The sequence below is a fragment of the Pipra filicauda genome, unplaced genomic scaffold (assembly GCF_003945595.2).
Source record: "Pipra filicauda isolate LSUMZ 115617 unplaced genomic scaffold, ASM394559v2 scaffold102_size2360937_pilon, whole genome shotgun sequence".
NCBI lineage: Eukaryota > Metazoa > Chordata > Aves > Passeriformes > Pipridae > Pipra > Pipra filicauda.
In genome coordinates, this window is record NW_024103463.1 from 898,192 (window position 1) to 913,045 (window position 14,854).

Genomic DNA, 14,854 nt, shown 5'->3' on the forward strand with positions numbered 1-14,854 from the left:
ATGACCAGGACAGACCCACGCCAAGGGCTCTGCTGGTCCGTGTTTGTTTAGGAACAAGTATTTTTATCCAGCCTGATAACAGCTTTGATCATCTACTCTAATCTTTCTGGGCTCTTCCTTTACCTCATGAACATGGATGAATTCTGCTGCCAGGGCAGTAGTTGTGTTTAAAACAGAGCCGAGGCATCGAATACTTGTGACTTGTTGCCTTCCCAAAGATTTCCCAGGGGAGGCACAGGTACCTTCGTGGACTTCATAGGCATAATCCACTTAAATCTGATTTTCTTAATCACCTCTTGCAGAGCCCTTAGAAACAGTCCACATCTCCTTGCAGACTGAATACAGCTGAACTAGCTCAGCTCTTTTTAAATCAAGTTTAAGTGGGTTTATAAATGTTTTGCAACTGTCGCATCCCTGCTAGAACAAGTTGTCCCAGTCGGTGATTGCCTGGCCTGTTTTTGTTTTTCAGGAGAGCCTAGTTTTTGGTGTGAATCTCTCTGGCTGCAGCTTCATTTTCTAGCATGGCCCTAAATGCAAACTGTAGGTTAAAAATGGTTTTCCAAGCAGGAATACTCAGACTGGCCTATGCCTTCCTCGCTGTCTTTTCTGCATGTGGGGTCGGCCACCTTTCTGAAGTGAGTTTGGTTGTCAGTGTAGGAACAAACATGACTGAAAGGAGAATCATCTTGTGTCCAGAGATTAGGTAAAGTAACGCTGCTTGTAGAGTCGCCTCCTCAAGTCATGCCCCATGCCCAGGGAAGGGGGAGCACCAGAAAACCCTGGCTCCCAGGAAAGCTGTACGGAGTGTGTGATCCTGTAATTAAGGGCTTTTGCACAGTGCACAGAAGGGGGAGATTTGTTCCAAATGTAGCCTAAAATTACACATTCAGAGTGAATTTAACCACTCGCTATTAAAGTTTTTATTCCTCTTGATTGTGTAAGCCTCAATAATGCTGTGGCTTTGTCCTGGCTCCCCATGTTTCTGTTCCTGATGTGCGCCCAGCCCAGCCTTCCCTCCTCCACAGTGGGCAGGTTAGTGGCTAATTTTGGCACAAGAGAACAAAGAGTGGCACCATCCAGCTCCTGCTACTGTAAATGCTGAATTGCACTGGGCACTGTCCTGGCATCTCAGTTTTTAGAGGGTGTGATGAAATGACACTTTTTTAAAGGAACATAAGGGCAGGAGCAGACCTTGCCTTTGTTCTCTCGTGGCAGAAGAGTTGCCAAGGAAGGACAATTCGGTCCTTTGTTCCTGCAGGAGGGAGGCTCCCTGTGCCCGGCTCAGGTGAAGGGCTGCCTTTCCTTTGGGATGGCTGGGCTAAAAGCAGCTCCTGTTCTTGAGGTAGAGGGGAAGCATACGCAACCACAGCCCTGCCAAACCCCTCTGCTCTCTACCAGACACATGGACACACAGCAAGGCCCAGTGGAAGGATGTTCCTGTCTCAGTGTCTCAGTCCAGGTGGGATATATTGGGGTGTATGGCTCCTGAGACAGCTTCTTCCAGCTGTTTTAAGCAGGAATCTGAATTCCCTGCTCTGGGATGTTGCTGATGAGGAGTTAACTAAAGCTGTGCTAACAGCTTTAAACTCTGCTCTATAAACTGTACCCAGCATGTGTCTCATGATGTGCTCTCCAGCTTGTCCAGGCTGGCTGAAAGCAGGGCTGATCCTTCACAGAGGAGAGGAATGAGGGTGTTGCCTGCGTGATCGTGGCTGAAACCCTCTGTGGCTCTTGAACAAAAGCTTTCTTGTGCTGCTCTTGCCAAAAGACGTTCAGGTCCTACATTATCCTTGCCGAGCTGCACATCCAGACCCTTCAGTGTGCTGAAACCCTCACCATGTGGGTGAGCCCCGGGGTGCTGTCTGAATCCTGCCTGCAGCCAGGGAGTGGGAGAGGCACCCAGGACTCATGGTCTGCCCAGCCCTACAGCACTGGGCATCACTCCTTGTCCATCCCAGGGGCTTTCCCCAGCAGGACCTGCGGTCTGGCGAGTCCAGCCCTGGCTCTGCACCACTGCTGGACCCAGGAGCACTCCTGCTAGGCAGGTTTCCTTGTGAAATTCCTTACCCAGCTTTGCATTTGGGTAAATTATGAAATATGTATGAGCCTTAGGGAGCTGCAGAGAACTAAAGCATCCTTTCAGGAGGAGAGCTGGAGCATGGCTCTGTGTTGGACTGCAGCGAGCCCAGAGCCTCAAACCAGGCTGCTGAACGTGTCTCCATGGGCCACAAAGCATCCTCTTTCCTCTCAGTGTCAAGGGGAGATGCCTTGTGGAGTTCTGGAAAGCCCAGCCAGGGCACTTGTCAAATGCCTCCGATCCTGGGAGGTTACAAAGCTCAGATTACTCACTCTGGAGTACCTACAGCCCCGGGAAATGTCACGGCCCACCGAGCTGGCAGCATCACCCCTTCCACCACGCAGCCCGACAGGGCAGACAGACTGATGTCAGCTGCTGGGAGCTGGGGAGTTTGAGGTTTTGTACTCACCTTCAGCTACAACCCAGGGCAGGAAGGGGAGTCCTCTGGGGCAGGGGAGAGTAAAAAAAAAAAAAAGCCAAGTATTGCCATTGACCTAAAAGAAGTAGTATATAGTGCGTTGAGGTTCTGAGGTGCCTGTGCTCTGACACAAAGCTTTCCCTTGCAGGAGCAAGTTACTGTATAAAAGTGAAATCCTTCATTTAAAGCTGAGTCTGAGACTGAAGGTGGCCTGAGCCATAGTTTGCCAGCTTCCAGCCCCTCCAGTTCAGCCTGGCTGCCGGAGACAGCAGGAAGAAGCTGAAAGTTAGCAGAGAAAATATATGTTCTGCTGAGCTGCTGGAGCAATGGGCTTGCAGGATGTGATGGAGCGAGGAAAGGAGGAATACGGCAGGGCTGGGAGAGGAAGGAGTAGGAAGAGGGCTGTTGTTGGATCAGCTTGGCTATATGGCATAACTTCACCCTCAGTTTGTAACTGTCCCCATGACGTAAACTCCCCATCCACCCTTGGAGAAAATGAGTCACTTGTGTGGTAGTTGCACAGCAAGGCGAGGGGTCCTTGTGGGGCTTTATGACCTCCCGTGGCTCCTTAAGCCCTTTGAGACCAGTGAACCCTGCAGAGCTCGTCCTTGCCACCATACGGAGAAGGCAGCATGGGCCGCCGTACTCTGGCCAGTTGTTACACTTCTTTAATCCTTTAAGTATTATTGCTGCTAGAACCTATCCTAATGCTGTACTTCTAAAAACATCTTTTTTTTGTTTGGTAGATCTCCGAAGCTGGGAAGGACTCCTTGCCTTCTTGGTTGCACTGGAACGCGGAGAGCAGCTCCCTGGAAGGGCTGCCCCTGGACACAGACAAGGGTGTCCACTACATCTCGGTGACCACGCTGCAGCACTTCCCAAACGGGAGCTATGTGCCACAGACCACAAACGTCTTCTCCGTTGAGGTGCACCAAGAAGACCACAACGAGCCTCAGTCGGTGCGAGTGGCCGTCCAAGACACGGGTGACGCAGCGCCGTTCGTGTGCGGCTCGGAAGAGCCGGTCACCATCCTGACTGTCATTCTGGATGCTGACTTGACAAAAATGACACCAAAGCAGAGGATTGAACTCTTAAACAGAATGAGAAGCTTCTCAGATGTGGAACTTCATAACATGAAGTTGGTTCCTGTTGTAAATAACAGACTCTTTGACATGTCAGCCTTCATGGCTGGACCGGGAAATGCAAAGAAGGTGGTGGAAAATGGGGCCTTACTCTCATGGAAACTGGGATGTTCTCTGAGCCAAAACAGCGTCCCCAACATCAGCAAGGTGGAGGCTCCAGCTAAGGAAGGAACCATGTCTGCCCGCCTTGGGTACCCTGTTGTTGGCTGGCACATTGCTAACAAGAAACCTCACCTCCCAAAGAGGATGCGGCGGCAGATCAACGCCACCCCTACGCCTTTGACTGCCATCGGGCCGCCCACCACTGCCGCACAAGAACCGCCCACCAGAATTGTCCCCACCCCGACATCACCTGCCATCGCGCCTCCCACGGAGACGACGGCACCCCCTGTCCGGGAGCCCATTCCCCTGCCGAGGAAGCCCACAGTCACCATCAGAACCAGGGGCCCCATCGTTCAGACGCCCACGCTGGGACCGATCCAGCCAACCAGGGTAGCAGAAGGCACGGGCACGGCCTCTGTGCCGATTCGCCCCACGATGCCCGGGTATGTAGAGCCCACGGCCGTGATCACGCCGCCCTCAACTACCACCAAGAAGCCAAGAGTCTCCACTCTGAAGCCAGGCACGCCATCCACAACGGATTCCTCCACGGCAATAACACGAAGGCCTACTCGAAGGCCCAAAACTCCCCGTCCAACAAAGCCTCCCAGCACAACCAGATCCCCCATCTCCAAGCTGACAACAGCCTCCCCACCGTCCCGCGTGCGCACCACAGCGAGCGGGCTCCCCCGGCCCTGGGAGCCCAATGAGCCACCCAAGCTGACGAACCACATCGACAGGGTCGACGCATGGGAGGGAACTTACTTTGAGGTTAAGATACCGTCAGATACCTTCTACGACAAGGAAGACACCACCACTGACAAGCTGCAGCTGACCTTGAAGCTGAAGGAGCAGCAGATGATCGAGGAGAATTCATGGGTGCAGTTCAACAGCACCAGCCAGCTCATGTACGGCATGCCAGACCGCAACCACATCGGGAAGCACGAGTACTTCATGTACGCCACTGACAAGGGCGGGCTTTTCGCCGTGGATGCTTTCGAAATCCATGTCCACAAACGCCCGCACGGGGACAAGTCTCCAGTGAAGTTCAAGGCCAGGCTGGAAGGGGACCACAATGCGGTGGTGAACGATATCCATAAGAAGATCATGCTGGTGAAAAAGCTGGCTCTGGCGTTCGGTGACAGGAACAGCAGCACCATTACGGTGCAGGACATTGCCAAAGGCTCCATTGTCGTGGAGTGGACTAACAACACGCTGCCCCTGGAGCCCTGCCCTCGGGAGCAGATCCGGACTTTGAGCAAAAAAATTGCTGATGACTCTGGGAGGCCGAGCCCGGCTTTCTCCAATGTCCTGCAGCCCGAGTTCAAGCCTCTGAACGTGTCAGTGGTCGGCTCCGGCAGCTGCAGGAACATCCAGTTTGTCCCCATGACCAAGGACGGCAGGGTGATCTCTGAGGCGACGCCGACGGTGGTGGCAGGCAAAGACCCCGAGAAGAGCAGCGAGGACGACGTGTACCTGCACACTGTCATCCCTGCCGTGGTGGTGGCCGCCATCCTCCTCGTGGCCGGCATCATCGCCATGATCTGCTACCGCAAGAAGAGGAAAGGGAAGCTGACCATCGAAGACCAGGCCACCTTCATAAAGAAAGGCGTGCCCATCATCTTCGCCGACGAGCTGGACGACTCCAAGCCTCCGCCGTCCTCCAGCATGCCACTCATCCTCCAGGAGGAGAAAGCCCCACTCCCCCCCCCAGAGTACCCCAACCAGAGCATGCCAGAGACCACGCCACTCAACCAGGACACCATCGGGGAGTACACGCCACTGCGGGATGAGGACCCCAACGCGCCGCCCTACCAGCCTCCCCCACCCTTCACCGCTCCCATGGAGGGGAAAGGCTCCCGCCCGAAGAACATGACCCCGTACAGGTCCCCACCGCCCTACGTCCCCCCTTAATGAACGGGAGGCCCTCGGGGGAGAAGGGGCCTCCAGCTCCACACCGGTGCTGTCTGTGGGCCGGCAGCCCCCTCGCCAGCCGGGAACACGAAACCCCAGCCCGCTCCCCAGCAGGCTCTCCCTGGCTGCGCCTGCCGCACCGGAGCGCTCGCAGGACTCGGGGGGACACTTGTTTTATTTTTGCCTAACAAGCTTTGGTTTTATTTTATTCATAGAAAAAATATTCTCGGCTCAAAGACGCCTTCCTGGCGGCTGGGCTTCGGCCGGGGCCGGGGCGGCGGGCAGGGAGGGGGGTCGGGACGGGTTGGGCCGGGTCGGGAGGAGCAGGCAGCACTGGGGTAGCACTCTGGGTCTCCGCTGTTTGCCTTTAACACTAACTGTACTGTTTTTTCTATTCACGTGTGTCTAGCTACAGGACGTAACATGAAAGGTAGCCTAAAAATAATTAAATTCAAGGGACTTTCTGAAGTCAATGGTTTAAGTTTTTACATTTAATCTGCTGTTTACCTAAACTGGGATGTTTTTGGGGAGGGGTAGAGCAGTGCTGTGCTGCAGGCGAGCTCAGTGCTGGTTTAGGGGAGAGCCCTTGAGGACAGCAAGCCGCCTCCTCCTCCTCCTCCTCCTCCTCTTTGGGGGACCAGCTTCTTGGTTCAGGATTTGATTCTTTTATCGTTTTTATTTTATTTTTAATCAAAGAAATCCTATTTTTCTCACGAATCATAAATTAGTCATCAGTTGGGTCAGCCTGCCTTGGGGTGCCTGTGGCTGAGCGCCGGGTGCAGTGCTGTGCTGGGGATGCTCACAGGAGGGTGAGCCGAGCCCTGTGCCACCACAACTTCTCTGCTTCCCAGCGAATGCCAGGGTTGGGGGAAGTTCTTTTTTAAGTAAAACCCCCGCCCTGAAGGGGTTTTGGCGACGGTGGGGTGTGTTCTCTGTCCTGGCTGCTCCTTGGGAGTGGCGCGGGAACGGCCTCGCTGGCCTCACGCTGGCACTCTGGCCCGGACACTGTTGGAAAAGATAAAAAAGTTTAAAAAAAATTAAAAAAAAAAAAAAAAAGAAAAAAATTAAAAATGCACCAGGAATAGTTAATAGTAAAAAAAAAAAAAATCAGTGCACTCTCAAATCTAATTTTTTACTAAATTTTTGATACAGCCTCCAATTGTTTTATTAAAGAAAAAAAGACTTACAAACCGGTGTGCGGCTGCCAGCAGTTTGTACGGGCTCAGCCCCCTCGGGCCGGCCCCCGGGGACCTGCCACGGTACCGGTACCTCCCCATCCCCTCCGCTCCGCGCCCCGGCATCCCCAGCCGGGATTTGGCCGTGCGCGCCCCAAGTGACCCCGCACACCGGGGCCGGACCCGCCGCCTCCCTCCCTCCCTCCCTCCCTCCAGGACGGCGCTGCCGGAGTGGCCTCGGGAGGGGACCAGGGGGTGCTCACTCCCCTCCTCCGGCCTCGGCGCCGCAGGGGCGAAAAACAAATCCGCACGGGGATGCCGGTGCCGGTATGGGGGAGATGCGAGGGGTGGTCCCGGGGTGGGGGGGATGCCCGGAGTGAGCGCGGCCCCGAGCGCGGCCCCGAGCGCGGCCCCGGCACCGCCCCCGCCGCGGCGGGGCCGCCCCGGGACAGCGGCGGGGCGGGGGCGCCCCCTGCCGGTGCCCGCGCGCCGTGACGGCCCGGCCCGGCCCCGCCCCGGAGCGGCGCCGCCATGTCGGGAGCGGCGGGGCCGGGTCCGCCCGCCGGGCAGGGCCGCTCCCCGCTGCCCTGCGCCCCCCGCCCCGCCGCCCCGCTGCAGCTGGCCGGGGGGGCCGAGCCCGCACGGCCCGGCGTCGCCGTCATCGACCTCCGCTTCCCCCACGGCGCTGCCGCCGACGTGAGTGCGGCCGCGCCCGCGGCGGTTACCGGCGGGGGGGGCACCGGGGTGGTACCGGGGGATGACAGCGGGGATGCCGGGGGCGGTGCCGGGGTGGTGGATACCGGGGTGGACCCAGGGGGCGGCAGGGGCGATACCGGGGGTGGTACAAGGGCGGTGGAGCCGGAGGTCGGGTGTGGTGCCGGTCTCGGGGCGGGATGCGGGATGTGGGGGCGGCAGCTGTGGCGGGGCGGGGGGGGATGCCGGTGACGGTATAGGGGGGACGCCGGGGGCGGTATAGGGGGGATGCCGGGGGCGGTGCGGGGGAGATGCTGGGGGCGGTCCCGGAGCCGGGGTAATGCTCGTGCTGGGGTAACACCGGCACCGATGGTGGGCGGGATGCTGGGCGCGGTCCGGATACCGGTATGAGGGGGAGTGATGTCGATGCCCGTCCCAGGAGTGGGAGGGATGCTGGTGAGGGTGGCAAAACGGGGATATGCCAGTGCCGATAATAGGGGGGCATGCCGGTCCCGGTATAGAGGGATGCTGGTGCCGGTGTGGGAGTGGTGTCGGTGCAGGTGAAGTGTGGGGTGTGGCGGTGCCAGTATGAGGGGGATGCCGGTGCTGGTGCCGCTATTGAGGGGCGGGGGGGTTGCCGGTGCTAGAGTCAATGTGGGGGGTATGCCGGTCCCGGTATGGGGAGGGTGCCGTCCTGGTATGGGTGTGCCGGTGCGGGGCTGAGGCCGCTGGTCCCGCAGGTGCAGGAGATCGTCTTCAGGAACTTCTACACGGCGTTCCTGAGCGTGCGGGTGCAGCGGTCCGGCCCCGGCGGGTCCCGGCGCTGGGTGACGTGCCTGCGGGACCTGTGCCTGATGCCCTGCCCGCACACCGAGGAGGGCTCCCAGGACTACTTCTGCCTCCGCCGGCAGCAGGTGAGCCTGGACTGTGCCTGTGGCATCACCCTCCCCTCTGGGGCTCACCCCTCTTCACCCACGCCCCAGGATGGCTCCTGGGCCCGGAGGCCTGGTGCTGATGCCCCACCAACCACCACGCCCACAGCAGGGTGGCAGGTCCTGCGATGCCATCCTGCCCCTGCCAGCCCTGCTCAGCAGCAAGGGTCCCTGTGCCCCACTCAGCCCAGACAGCCACCACAGGGCAATGCTTCCCTCGGGCTCCTCTTTGGGGTGGGTTTTCTGGAGAATACCCCAAAAGCTGCCCCTGATTAGCACCAGCCCCTGTGGTGACACTCCCTGGCCCTTGCCCCACAGATGCTGTGTGATGTGGACCAGGTGACAGCCATGCGGTTTATCCTGCGACAGCCCTCCCCAGTCTGGCTCCACTTCACCATCGAGGAGCTGCAGATTTTCCCCCCTGGACAGAAGGTGAGCGGATGCTGGTGCTGCCCCACTGCCAGGTGTGGGCAGGGGGCCAGGACAAGCCACTATCCCCAGCCCTGTGCCTGGCATTGCTCTGCACAGCTCCAGGGAGCACACACAGGAGCGTGGGTCCGAGTCCTCATCCTTCACTTGGGTCCCCTTGTTCTCCAAGGATGCTGGCGAAGGGACTGCTCCAGCCAGCCCCAGCCCTGCCCTGTCAGAGGTGGTTGTTTGAGCAGCAGGATGGAACTGGAGGCTGCTGCATCAAGTTACAGGTTGCAAACAACTACTCCAAACACAAAATTCCCTTTGGCGATGGAAAAGTGACACTACATCCATAGCAATATCACTATGGGTGGGCTCCAAACCCCAGCACACTGCACGGTGTGAGGGATGAAGGTGGGACTGGGGACACCTTTGTGTGACCCTCTGGATCTGTTTCAGAGCCCGCAGAAGGATTTCCCCTCCTGGCTCTCCCAGCTGACCCCTCCGGAGCAGCCAGCCAGCCTGCATGGGGTGAGTGATCCCTGCTGAGGTACTGGGGGGAAGGAGGGACCTGTGTGGGGTGCAGACTGGGACCATCCCTCGGGGGGCTGCCAGCCCCATCCCTGCCCTGTCAGCTTCAGGCTCCCACCTGGAATAGCTGTGGAGCCCTGAAATAACCCAACTTGTGCTGGAAGTAGTTTGCAGGGTTCAGAAGAAAATTATCTCCATAGGGATGTGCGATTTGAGGTGATGATTAAGTGCCTGCCCTCTAGTCTGGGGACAGAAATGTCCGCAAGGGAGCAGTGGGTGCACAGCAAGGCTCAGTAGCAGGTGGGACAGGTGGGGATGGGAACAGGGACATCCCCAAGGGAGCGGTGGGTGCACAGTATTGCTCACCCAGCAGGTGGGAAGTGTGGGGACAAGGACAGAAACATCCTTGTAGGACCAGTGGGTGCGCAGCATGGCTCAGCCAGCAGGTAGGATGCATGGGGACAGGGACCAGTGGGTGCGCAGCATGGCTCAGCCAGCAGGTAGGATGCATGGGGACAGGGATGTCCCTGTGGCAGCAGTGGGTGCACAGCATCGCTCAGTAGTGGGTGGAATGTGTGGGGACAGGCCAGCCTGGCTGGTCCCCGGCGCTTTGCAGAGGGTGTGCCCTGGGGAGCACGTATCCCATTGGGGACAGAACACAGGCGGAGGGAGGTCACAGCAACGGCATGTGTTTACAGCTTGCCAGCCAGATCTGCCTGGCCTGTGGCCTTCGATGGGCAAAGTCCAGGCAGAGCAGGGCTGAGATGGGAGCTGGCTCATCCATGGGAACCTGCTGAATCAGCTGGAGGCGCTACCTGCAGGAGGGTGGCAGAGCATCCAGACCAGCCTGGGCAGTTCTGCCACCTGGCTTTGGTACTATGGTGCTCATACTGCACCACCAGTGAGGCTCCTGCTGGCCCCAGCAGGTCCGGGAGCCCTGGTTGCTGACCAGCTGTGTGACAGTTTGGGGAGAGCACCCCAGATTGCTTAGAACATGTTCTCCTCGGCAAGGGGAGTCCGGGGGAGATGCCAGGGGTTGCTCTAGGCTTGGTTATTCCCAGCATCACCACAAGGCACCCACCAGCCTGGTGCCACAGAGCTGTGCCCCAACTGGGAGAGCTGCTGCTGAGCCCACCAGTCCCACCTGGCTAAAGGTCCCTGGGTGAACCAGCACCTGGGACCAGGTTTCTGCTTCCAAGCCCAGGGAGCATTTCATAGGGAGGCTGTTGGGAAACTGGACTGTATGATTAGGTTTTTAATCATTAGCCAGTGATTGGCTTTCTGTCCTCATCCTGGCCACCTGCCAGCAGGTGGGCTGTGACAGCACCACAGCACCGGGGATCAGGGTCACCCATTTCCCCAACTGCTTGTTTTCCTAGAGAAGGGAGCCCTGTTGGGAAACACCCCATGTTGGGAAACCACCAGCAGATCAGGAGCATGGACAATAGTGCCCAGCTCCTTGGGGAGCACAGCCGTGCAGCCACACCACTGCCCCAACCTGGGGTGACCCAGCCCATTCAGGCCATCCCCTCTCCACAGCATTGTGATCACTTCTTTCCAGGAGCTCCCCGACCCAGAGAAGGTGTCGACAGAGGTCCAGCAAATGTGGGTGCTGACAGAGGTGATCCGGGCTCGCCAGGCAGCCACCCGCATCGGGCGTTTCGACGTGAGTCCCCCACCCCACTTACGGGGACCCCGGCCTTGCTGCACGGCCAGGGAGCCCTCCTGGAGGGGCTGCTCCCAGCAGGATGGGGTTGGGGTGTCCCAGCAGTGACCGTGCTGTGCAGACACCGACAGCCCCTCTCTTTCCCAGGTGGATGGCTGCTACGATGTCAACCTGCTTTCCTACACCTGAGCCCGCCGGTGCCACTTGCTGGTGCCGGCTGGAGGGAAGTGCCCATCCATGCTCCCGGGGCCCAAGTGGACTCCTGTGTTCCCCGCCTTGGCCGTCGACCCCGCGGCCCCGAGGGGTCCCAAGCCCTCCCTGTGCCCATTCCCCGACTCCCCCTGCGCTGTCTGCCATTGAGGAGCAGCGCTACCGCTCCCGAGCCCCCTGTGAGCTCTCCCGGGCACGTCCCGCGGGCAGAGCCCGGACCCCACCCCACTCTGCAAGGGGGTGCGGGGGGACCGAGGGGTGCGGGCGTGCTGGGGGGTCACCTCGGTCACCACTAAAAGCTGCTACCTTGGCCCTGCCTGTGCTTGCCTGTCTCTGGGGGATGGGGGTAGCCGTGGCCGGCGGCCCCGGGGAGGCGGTGCCGGGGGCGGGCCGGGGCGGAGGCGGGGGCCGGGGCCAGGGCCAGGGCCAGGGCCGAGCGGACTCCATGTCCCAAGCTCCCTGGGGCCGGTCCGAGCCGTGCCGGGAGGGAGGAGGAAGAGGAAGATGCTGCGGGCGGGCTGCCGCGCCGCGCTGCCCCGCCGGCCCTCGGGCTCGGCGCCGCGGAGAGGGGCCGGGGGGACCGCGGCGGAGGGGCTGAAGCAGACGCCGCTGGATGCCCTGCACCGGGCCCGCGGCGGGCGGATGGTGCCGTTCGCCGGCTGGAGCCTCCCGCTGCAGTACGAGCAGGGCCACCTCCAGTCACACCTGCACACCCGCCGGCACTGCTCCCTCTTCGACGTCACCCACATGCTGCAGGTAGCGGGGTCGGAGGGGGGATTGGGGCGGGAGAGTACCCGCACTGCCTCACACCCTCCCCCCGGCCCCTTCCAGACCCGGGTGTACGGCCGGGACCGCGTCAGGTTCATGGAGAGCCTGGTGGTGGGGGACATCGCCGAGCTGAAGCCCGGACAGGTACGGGGCACCGGGCAGGCATTGGGCATCCAGTGGGGTCAGAGGTCCCCGGGATGCCCTGGGAGGGACCAGACAGCCTGCCCATGCTCCCAAGGGCTGCATCCCACAGGGCACCCTGACACTGCTCACCAACGAGAAGGGCGGCATCACAGACGACCTCATAGTCATCAACACGTGGGAAGATCACCTGTATGTGGTGTCCAACGCCGGCTGTGCTGACAAGGACTCGGCCATCTTCAGGGTATGGGGCTGCCCGAGCCCCGCGGGCAGTGGGGACATGCAGTGGGAATGAGTCTGGCCACCTTTTGGTGACAGCCCTGGCTGCGCACGGTGAGGTGGCTGTGGCCACGTCTGGGGCTGGCACTGGCCTGGCCCTGCCCCTGTGCTAGCAGCCCGCTGTCACCCTGGCAGGACAGAGCAGAGGAGCTACAGGCCACTGGCAGTGATGTCCACCTGGAGGTGTCAGACAACGCGCTGCTGGCTCTGCAAGGTAGCAGGGTTCCCACATGGGCCTGCCCTCCTCTGAGTCCTTGCCCAATGGATGTCAGTGCCCTCCCCACATTCCCCCCCTTCCCCGGGCACTGCCATCTCCCAGCCACCAACCTCCCCAGGTCCCTCCATGGTGCGGGTGCTGCAAGCGGGGCTGTTGGATGACCTGGCCAAGCTCTCCTTCATGAATAGCATCTCCACAACTGTCTTTGGCGTGCCGGGCTGCCGGGTCACGCGCTGCGGCTACACCGGCGAGGATGGCGTGGAGGTACCCTGGGAGCTGTGCCAGCACCCCCACCACTGTACCGAGGGAGGGGAAGGCCGTGCCTTACTGACCCTGCCCATGTGCCCCCGCAGATCTCGGTGCCTTCAGGGCGGGCGGTGGAGCTGGCCGAGCGGCTGCTGGATGTCCCCGACGTGTGGCTGGCAGGGCTGGCAGCCAGAGACAGCCTGCGCCTGGAGGCCGGGCTCTGCCTCTACGGCAATGACATCGATGAGACCATCACCCCTGCTGAGGCTGGGCTGATGTGGACCTTGGGTATGTCGGGGCCACATACACCTCCTCCTCGGGTTGGGCAGAAAGGCAAGGTGTTCCCAATGGGAGTACAAGGGGACCAGGCAGGCATCACCAACCCTCACCCATCTCTGCCCCGCAGGGAAGCGCCGGCGCGCGGCCATGGACTTCCCCGGTGCTGCGGTCATCATGGCACAAGTGAAGGAGAAGCCAAGGCGCAAGCGTGTGGGGCTGACGTCAGTGGGACCCCCCATCCGGCCCCACATGGCCATCCTGGGCCCCGAGGGCAGGCCTGTGGGTAGGTGGGGACAGTGGGGCTGGGGTGGGCACAGCCCCAAACTGTGGCCATGGCAGGGGAGGGTGGTGCTGCCAGCCCCTGCTCACCTCCCCATGTCCTCACATCCCAGGCACAGTGACCAGCGGCTGCCCCTCGCCCTCCCTGGGCAAGAACATCGCCATGGGCTACGTGGAGGCAGCGCACAGCCGGGCGGGCACCCAGCTCACTGTTGAGGTGCGGAAGAAGCAGCACCCGGCCCTCATCACCAAGATGCCCTTTGTGCCCACCCAGTACTACATAGCCAAGTGAGGCTGGTGCCTGCCATGGGCACAGTGCCCCAGCCCCAATAAATGCCCTGTCCCATTTTCCTGGCCTCCTCTGCAGTGACAGTGGCGGCGCCAAAGCAAGGGGCAGTGGGTGGGCACAGCACTTTAATGGTGTGGGCAGTGCCCAGCCGATGGTCCTGGCGCTCCTCACTCCCGGTGTGTCTTCGTGGGCTCCACTGCTGGGCCATCCCTGCAAGACAGGGCCAGTGTGAGGGGGGCTGGGGAAGCACCCTAGAATGGTACCCCAGCACTGGGGCAGGCACCTGCCTGTCTGTGTAGGGCAGGCAGGGCTGGGAAGGCACTTACTGGGGCTTACTGGTCTAGGGTGCGGCTGGGGGGATGCTCACTGGGGGGCACTGGTCTGTCTAGGGGCACAGCTGGAGGGGGCTCTCACTGGGGGACACTGGTCTAGGGGCAGAGCTGGGTGGGGGCACTGGTCTGGAAGCACAGCTTGGGAGGACTGGGCATGGGGGCACTCACTGGGCTGTACTGGTGCAGGGGTGCAGTCAGGAGACCGAGCGTTCACTGGGGGGCACTGGGTGGGCGTTGCTCGGACGGCGCCGGCCGGGCGCGGCGGGGCTCGCAGCGCGGAGGGGGCCGGACGGGGGCCGCGGTGGGTGAGCGGTTTTGGGCCCGGTAGCGGTCGGGACTCACCGGGGCGGGCAGTGCCGCTCGGCGGCGCCGTTCCGTCCGGCCGGGCCAGAGGGGGACAGGGAATGCGCGCGGGGCCGGGCGGGCGCGGGCCCGGAGGCGGTGCCGGTGCCGGGAGAGCGGCGTGCGGCGGGGCCGGTGCGGTAGCAGAGAGCGGCCACCGCCCCGCCGTAGGCGCGCCAGGCCAGGCGGACGCCCAGCAGGCTGAGGCCCAGCCAGAGCAGCAGCAGCTGGCACAGCGCGGCCCGCACGTCCTGCGCCGCCCACTCGGCCGCCAGCTCCCGGCCCAGCGCCGCCAGCGCCCGCCACGGCGGCTGCCACCCCGCCGCCACCGCCGCCATGGCCGCGGGAACGGGACGGGCGGGGCTCCGGGGGCGGGGCTAACGGGTAGGGCGGGGCTATCCGGGGCGGAGCCAC

The 14,854-nt window shown here is 61.2% G+C and overlaps 4 protein-coding genes across 4 annotated transcripts in view; 3 read left to right on the forward strand and 1 right to left on the reverse strand.

The window, feature by feature from the left end:
* Window positions 1-6,118, forward strand: part of DAG1 (dystroglycan 1) — a 49,328-nt gene extending 43,210 nt beyond the window's left edge. Inside the window, exon 3 of the mRNA XM_027733113.2 lies at window positions 3,242-6,118. Within this exon, the coding sequence (XP_027588914.1) occupies window positions 3,242-5,650 (2,409 nt within the window). The 3' untranslated portion in view covers window positions 5,651-6,118. The remainder of the gene's footprint in view (window positions 1-3,241) is intronic.
* Window positions 6,119-7,356: 1,238 nt separating this feature from the next.
* On the forward strand, window positions 7,357-11,579 carry NICN1 (nicolin 1). Its single transcript, XM_027728201.1, has 6 exons — window positions 7,357-7,521; window positions 8,259-8,432; window positions 8,769-8,882; window positions 9,321-9,392; window positions 10,954-11,058; window positions 11,206-11,579. The coding sequence occupies exons 1-6, from the start codon at window positions 7,357-7,359 to the stop codon at window positions 11,245-11,247; spliced, it is 672 nt and encodes a 223-aa protein (XP_027584002.1). The 3' UTR covers window positions 11,248-11,579.
* Window positions 11,580-11,745: 166 nt separating this feature from the next.
* AMT (aminomethyltransferase) lies at window positions 11,746-13,825 on the forward strand. Its single transcript, XM_027727977.2, has 8 exons — window positions 11,746-12,024; window positions 12,100-12,180; window positions 12,290-12,421; window positions 12,592-12,670; window positions 12,792-12,937; window positions 13,027-13,207; window positions 13,326-13,481; window positions 13,591-13,825. The coding sequence occupies exons 1-8, from the start codon at window positions 11,773-11,775 to the stop codon at window positions 13,767-13,769; spliced, it is 1,206 nt and encodes a 401-aa protein (XP_027583778.1). The 5' UTR covers window positions 11,746-11,772; the 3' UTR covers window positions 13,770-13,825.
* A 48-nt stretch (window positions 13,826-13,873) lies between these two features.
* Window positions 13,874-14,802, reverse strand: TCTA (T cell leukemia translocation altered). Its single transcript, XM_027728088.2, has 2 exons — window positions 14,441-14,802; window positions 13,874-13,976 (listed from the first exon to the last, which is right to left on the reverse strand). The coding sequence occupies exons 1-2, from the start codon at window positions 14,776-14,778 to the stop codon at window positions 13,934-13,936; spliced, it is 381 nt and encodes a 126-aa protein (XP_027583889.1). The 5' UTR covers window positions 14,779-14,802; the 3' UTR covers window positions 13,874-13,933.
* Window positions 14,803-14,854: the final 52 nt, after the last annotated feature.

What these genes read in the sequence shown, in the direction of transcription:
- AMT (XM_027727977.2), top strand. Translation starts at nt 11,773, where the DNA reads ATGCTGCGGGCGGGCTGCCGCGCCGCGCTGCCCCGCCGGCCCTCGGGC. An exon ending in ACGTCACCCACATGCTGCAG is followed by an intron (nt 12,025 to 12,099) that starts GTAGCGGGGTCG and finishes GGCCCCTTCCAG; the next exon opens with ACCCGGGTGTACGGCCGGGA. An exon ending in CCCCGAGGGCAGGCCTGTGG is followed by an intron (nt 13,482 to 13,590) that starts GTAGGTGGGGAC and finishes CTCACATCCCAG; the next exon opens with GCACAGTGACCAGCGGCTGC.
- NICN1 (XM_027728201.1), top strand. Translation starts at nt 7,357, where the DNA reads ATGTCGGGAGCGGCGGGGCCGGGTCCGCCCGCCGGGCAGGGCCGCTCC. An exon ending in TCTGCCTCCGCCGGCAGCAG is followed by an intron (nt 8,433 to 8,768) that starts GTGAGCCTGGAC and finishes CTTGCCCCACAG; the next exon opens with ATGCTGTGTGATGTGGACCA. An exon ending in CCCGCATCGGGCGTTTCGAC is followed by an intron (nt 11,059 to 11,205) that starts GTGAGTCCCCCA and finishes TCTCTTTCCCAG; the next exon opens with GTGGATGGCTGCTACGATGT.
- TCTA (XM_027728088.2), bottom strand. Translation starts at nt 14,778, where the DNA reads ATGGCGGCGGTGGCGGCGGGGTGGCAGCCGCCGTGGCGGGCGCTGGCG. An exon ending in GAGCGGCACTGCCCGCCCCG is followed by an intron (nt 13,977 to 14,440) that starts GTGAGTCCCGAC and finishes CCTGTCTTGCAG; the next exon opens with GGATGGCCCAGCAGTGGAGC.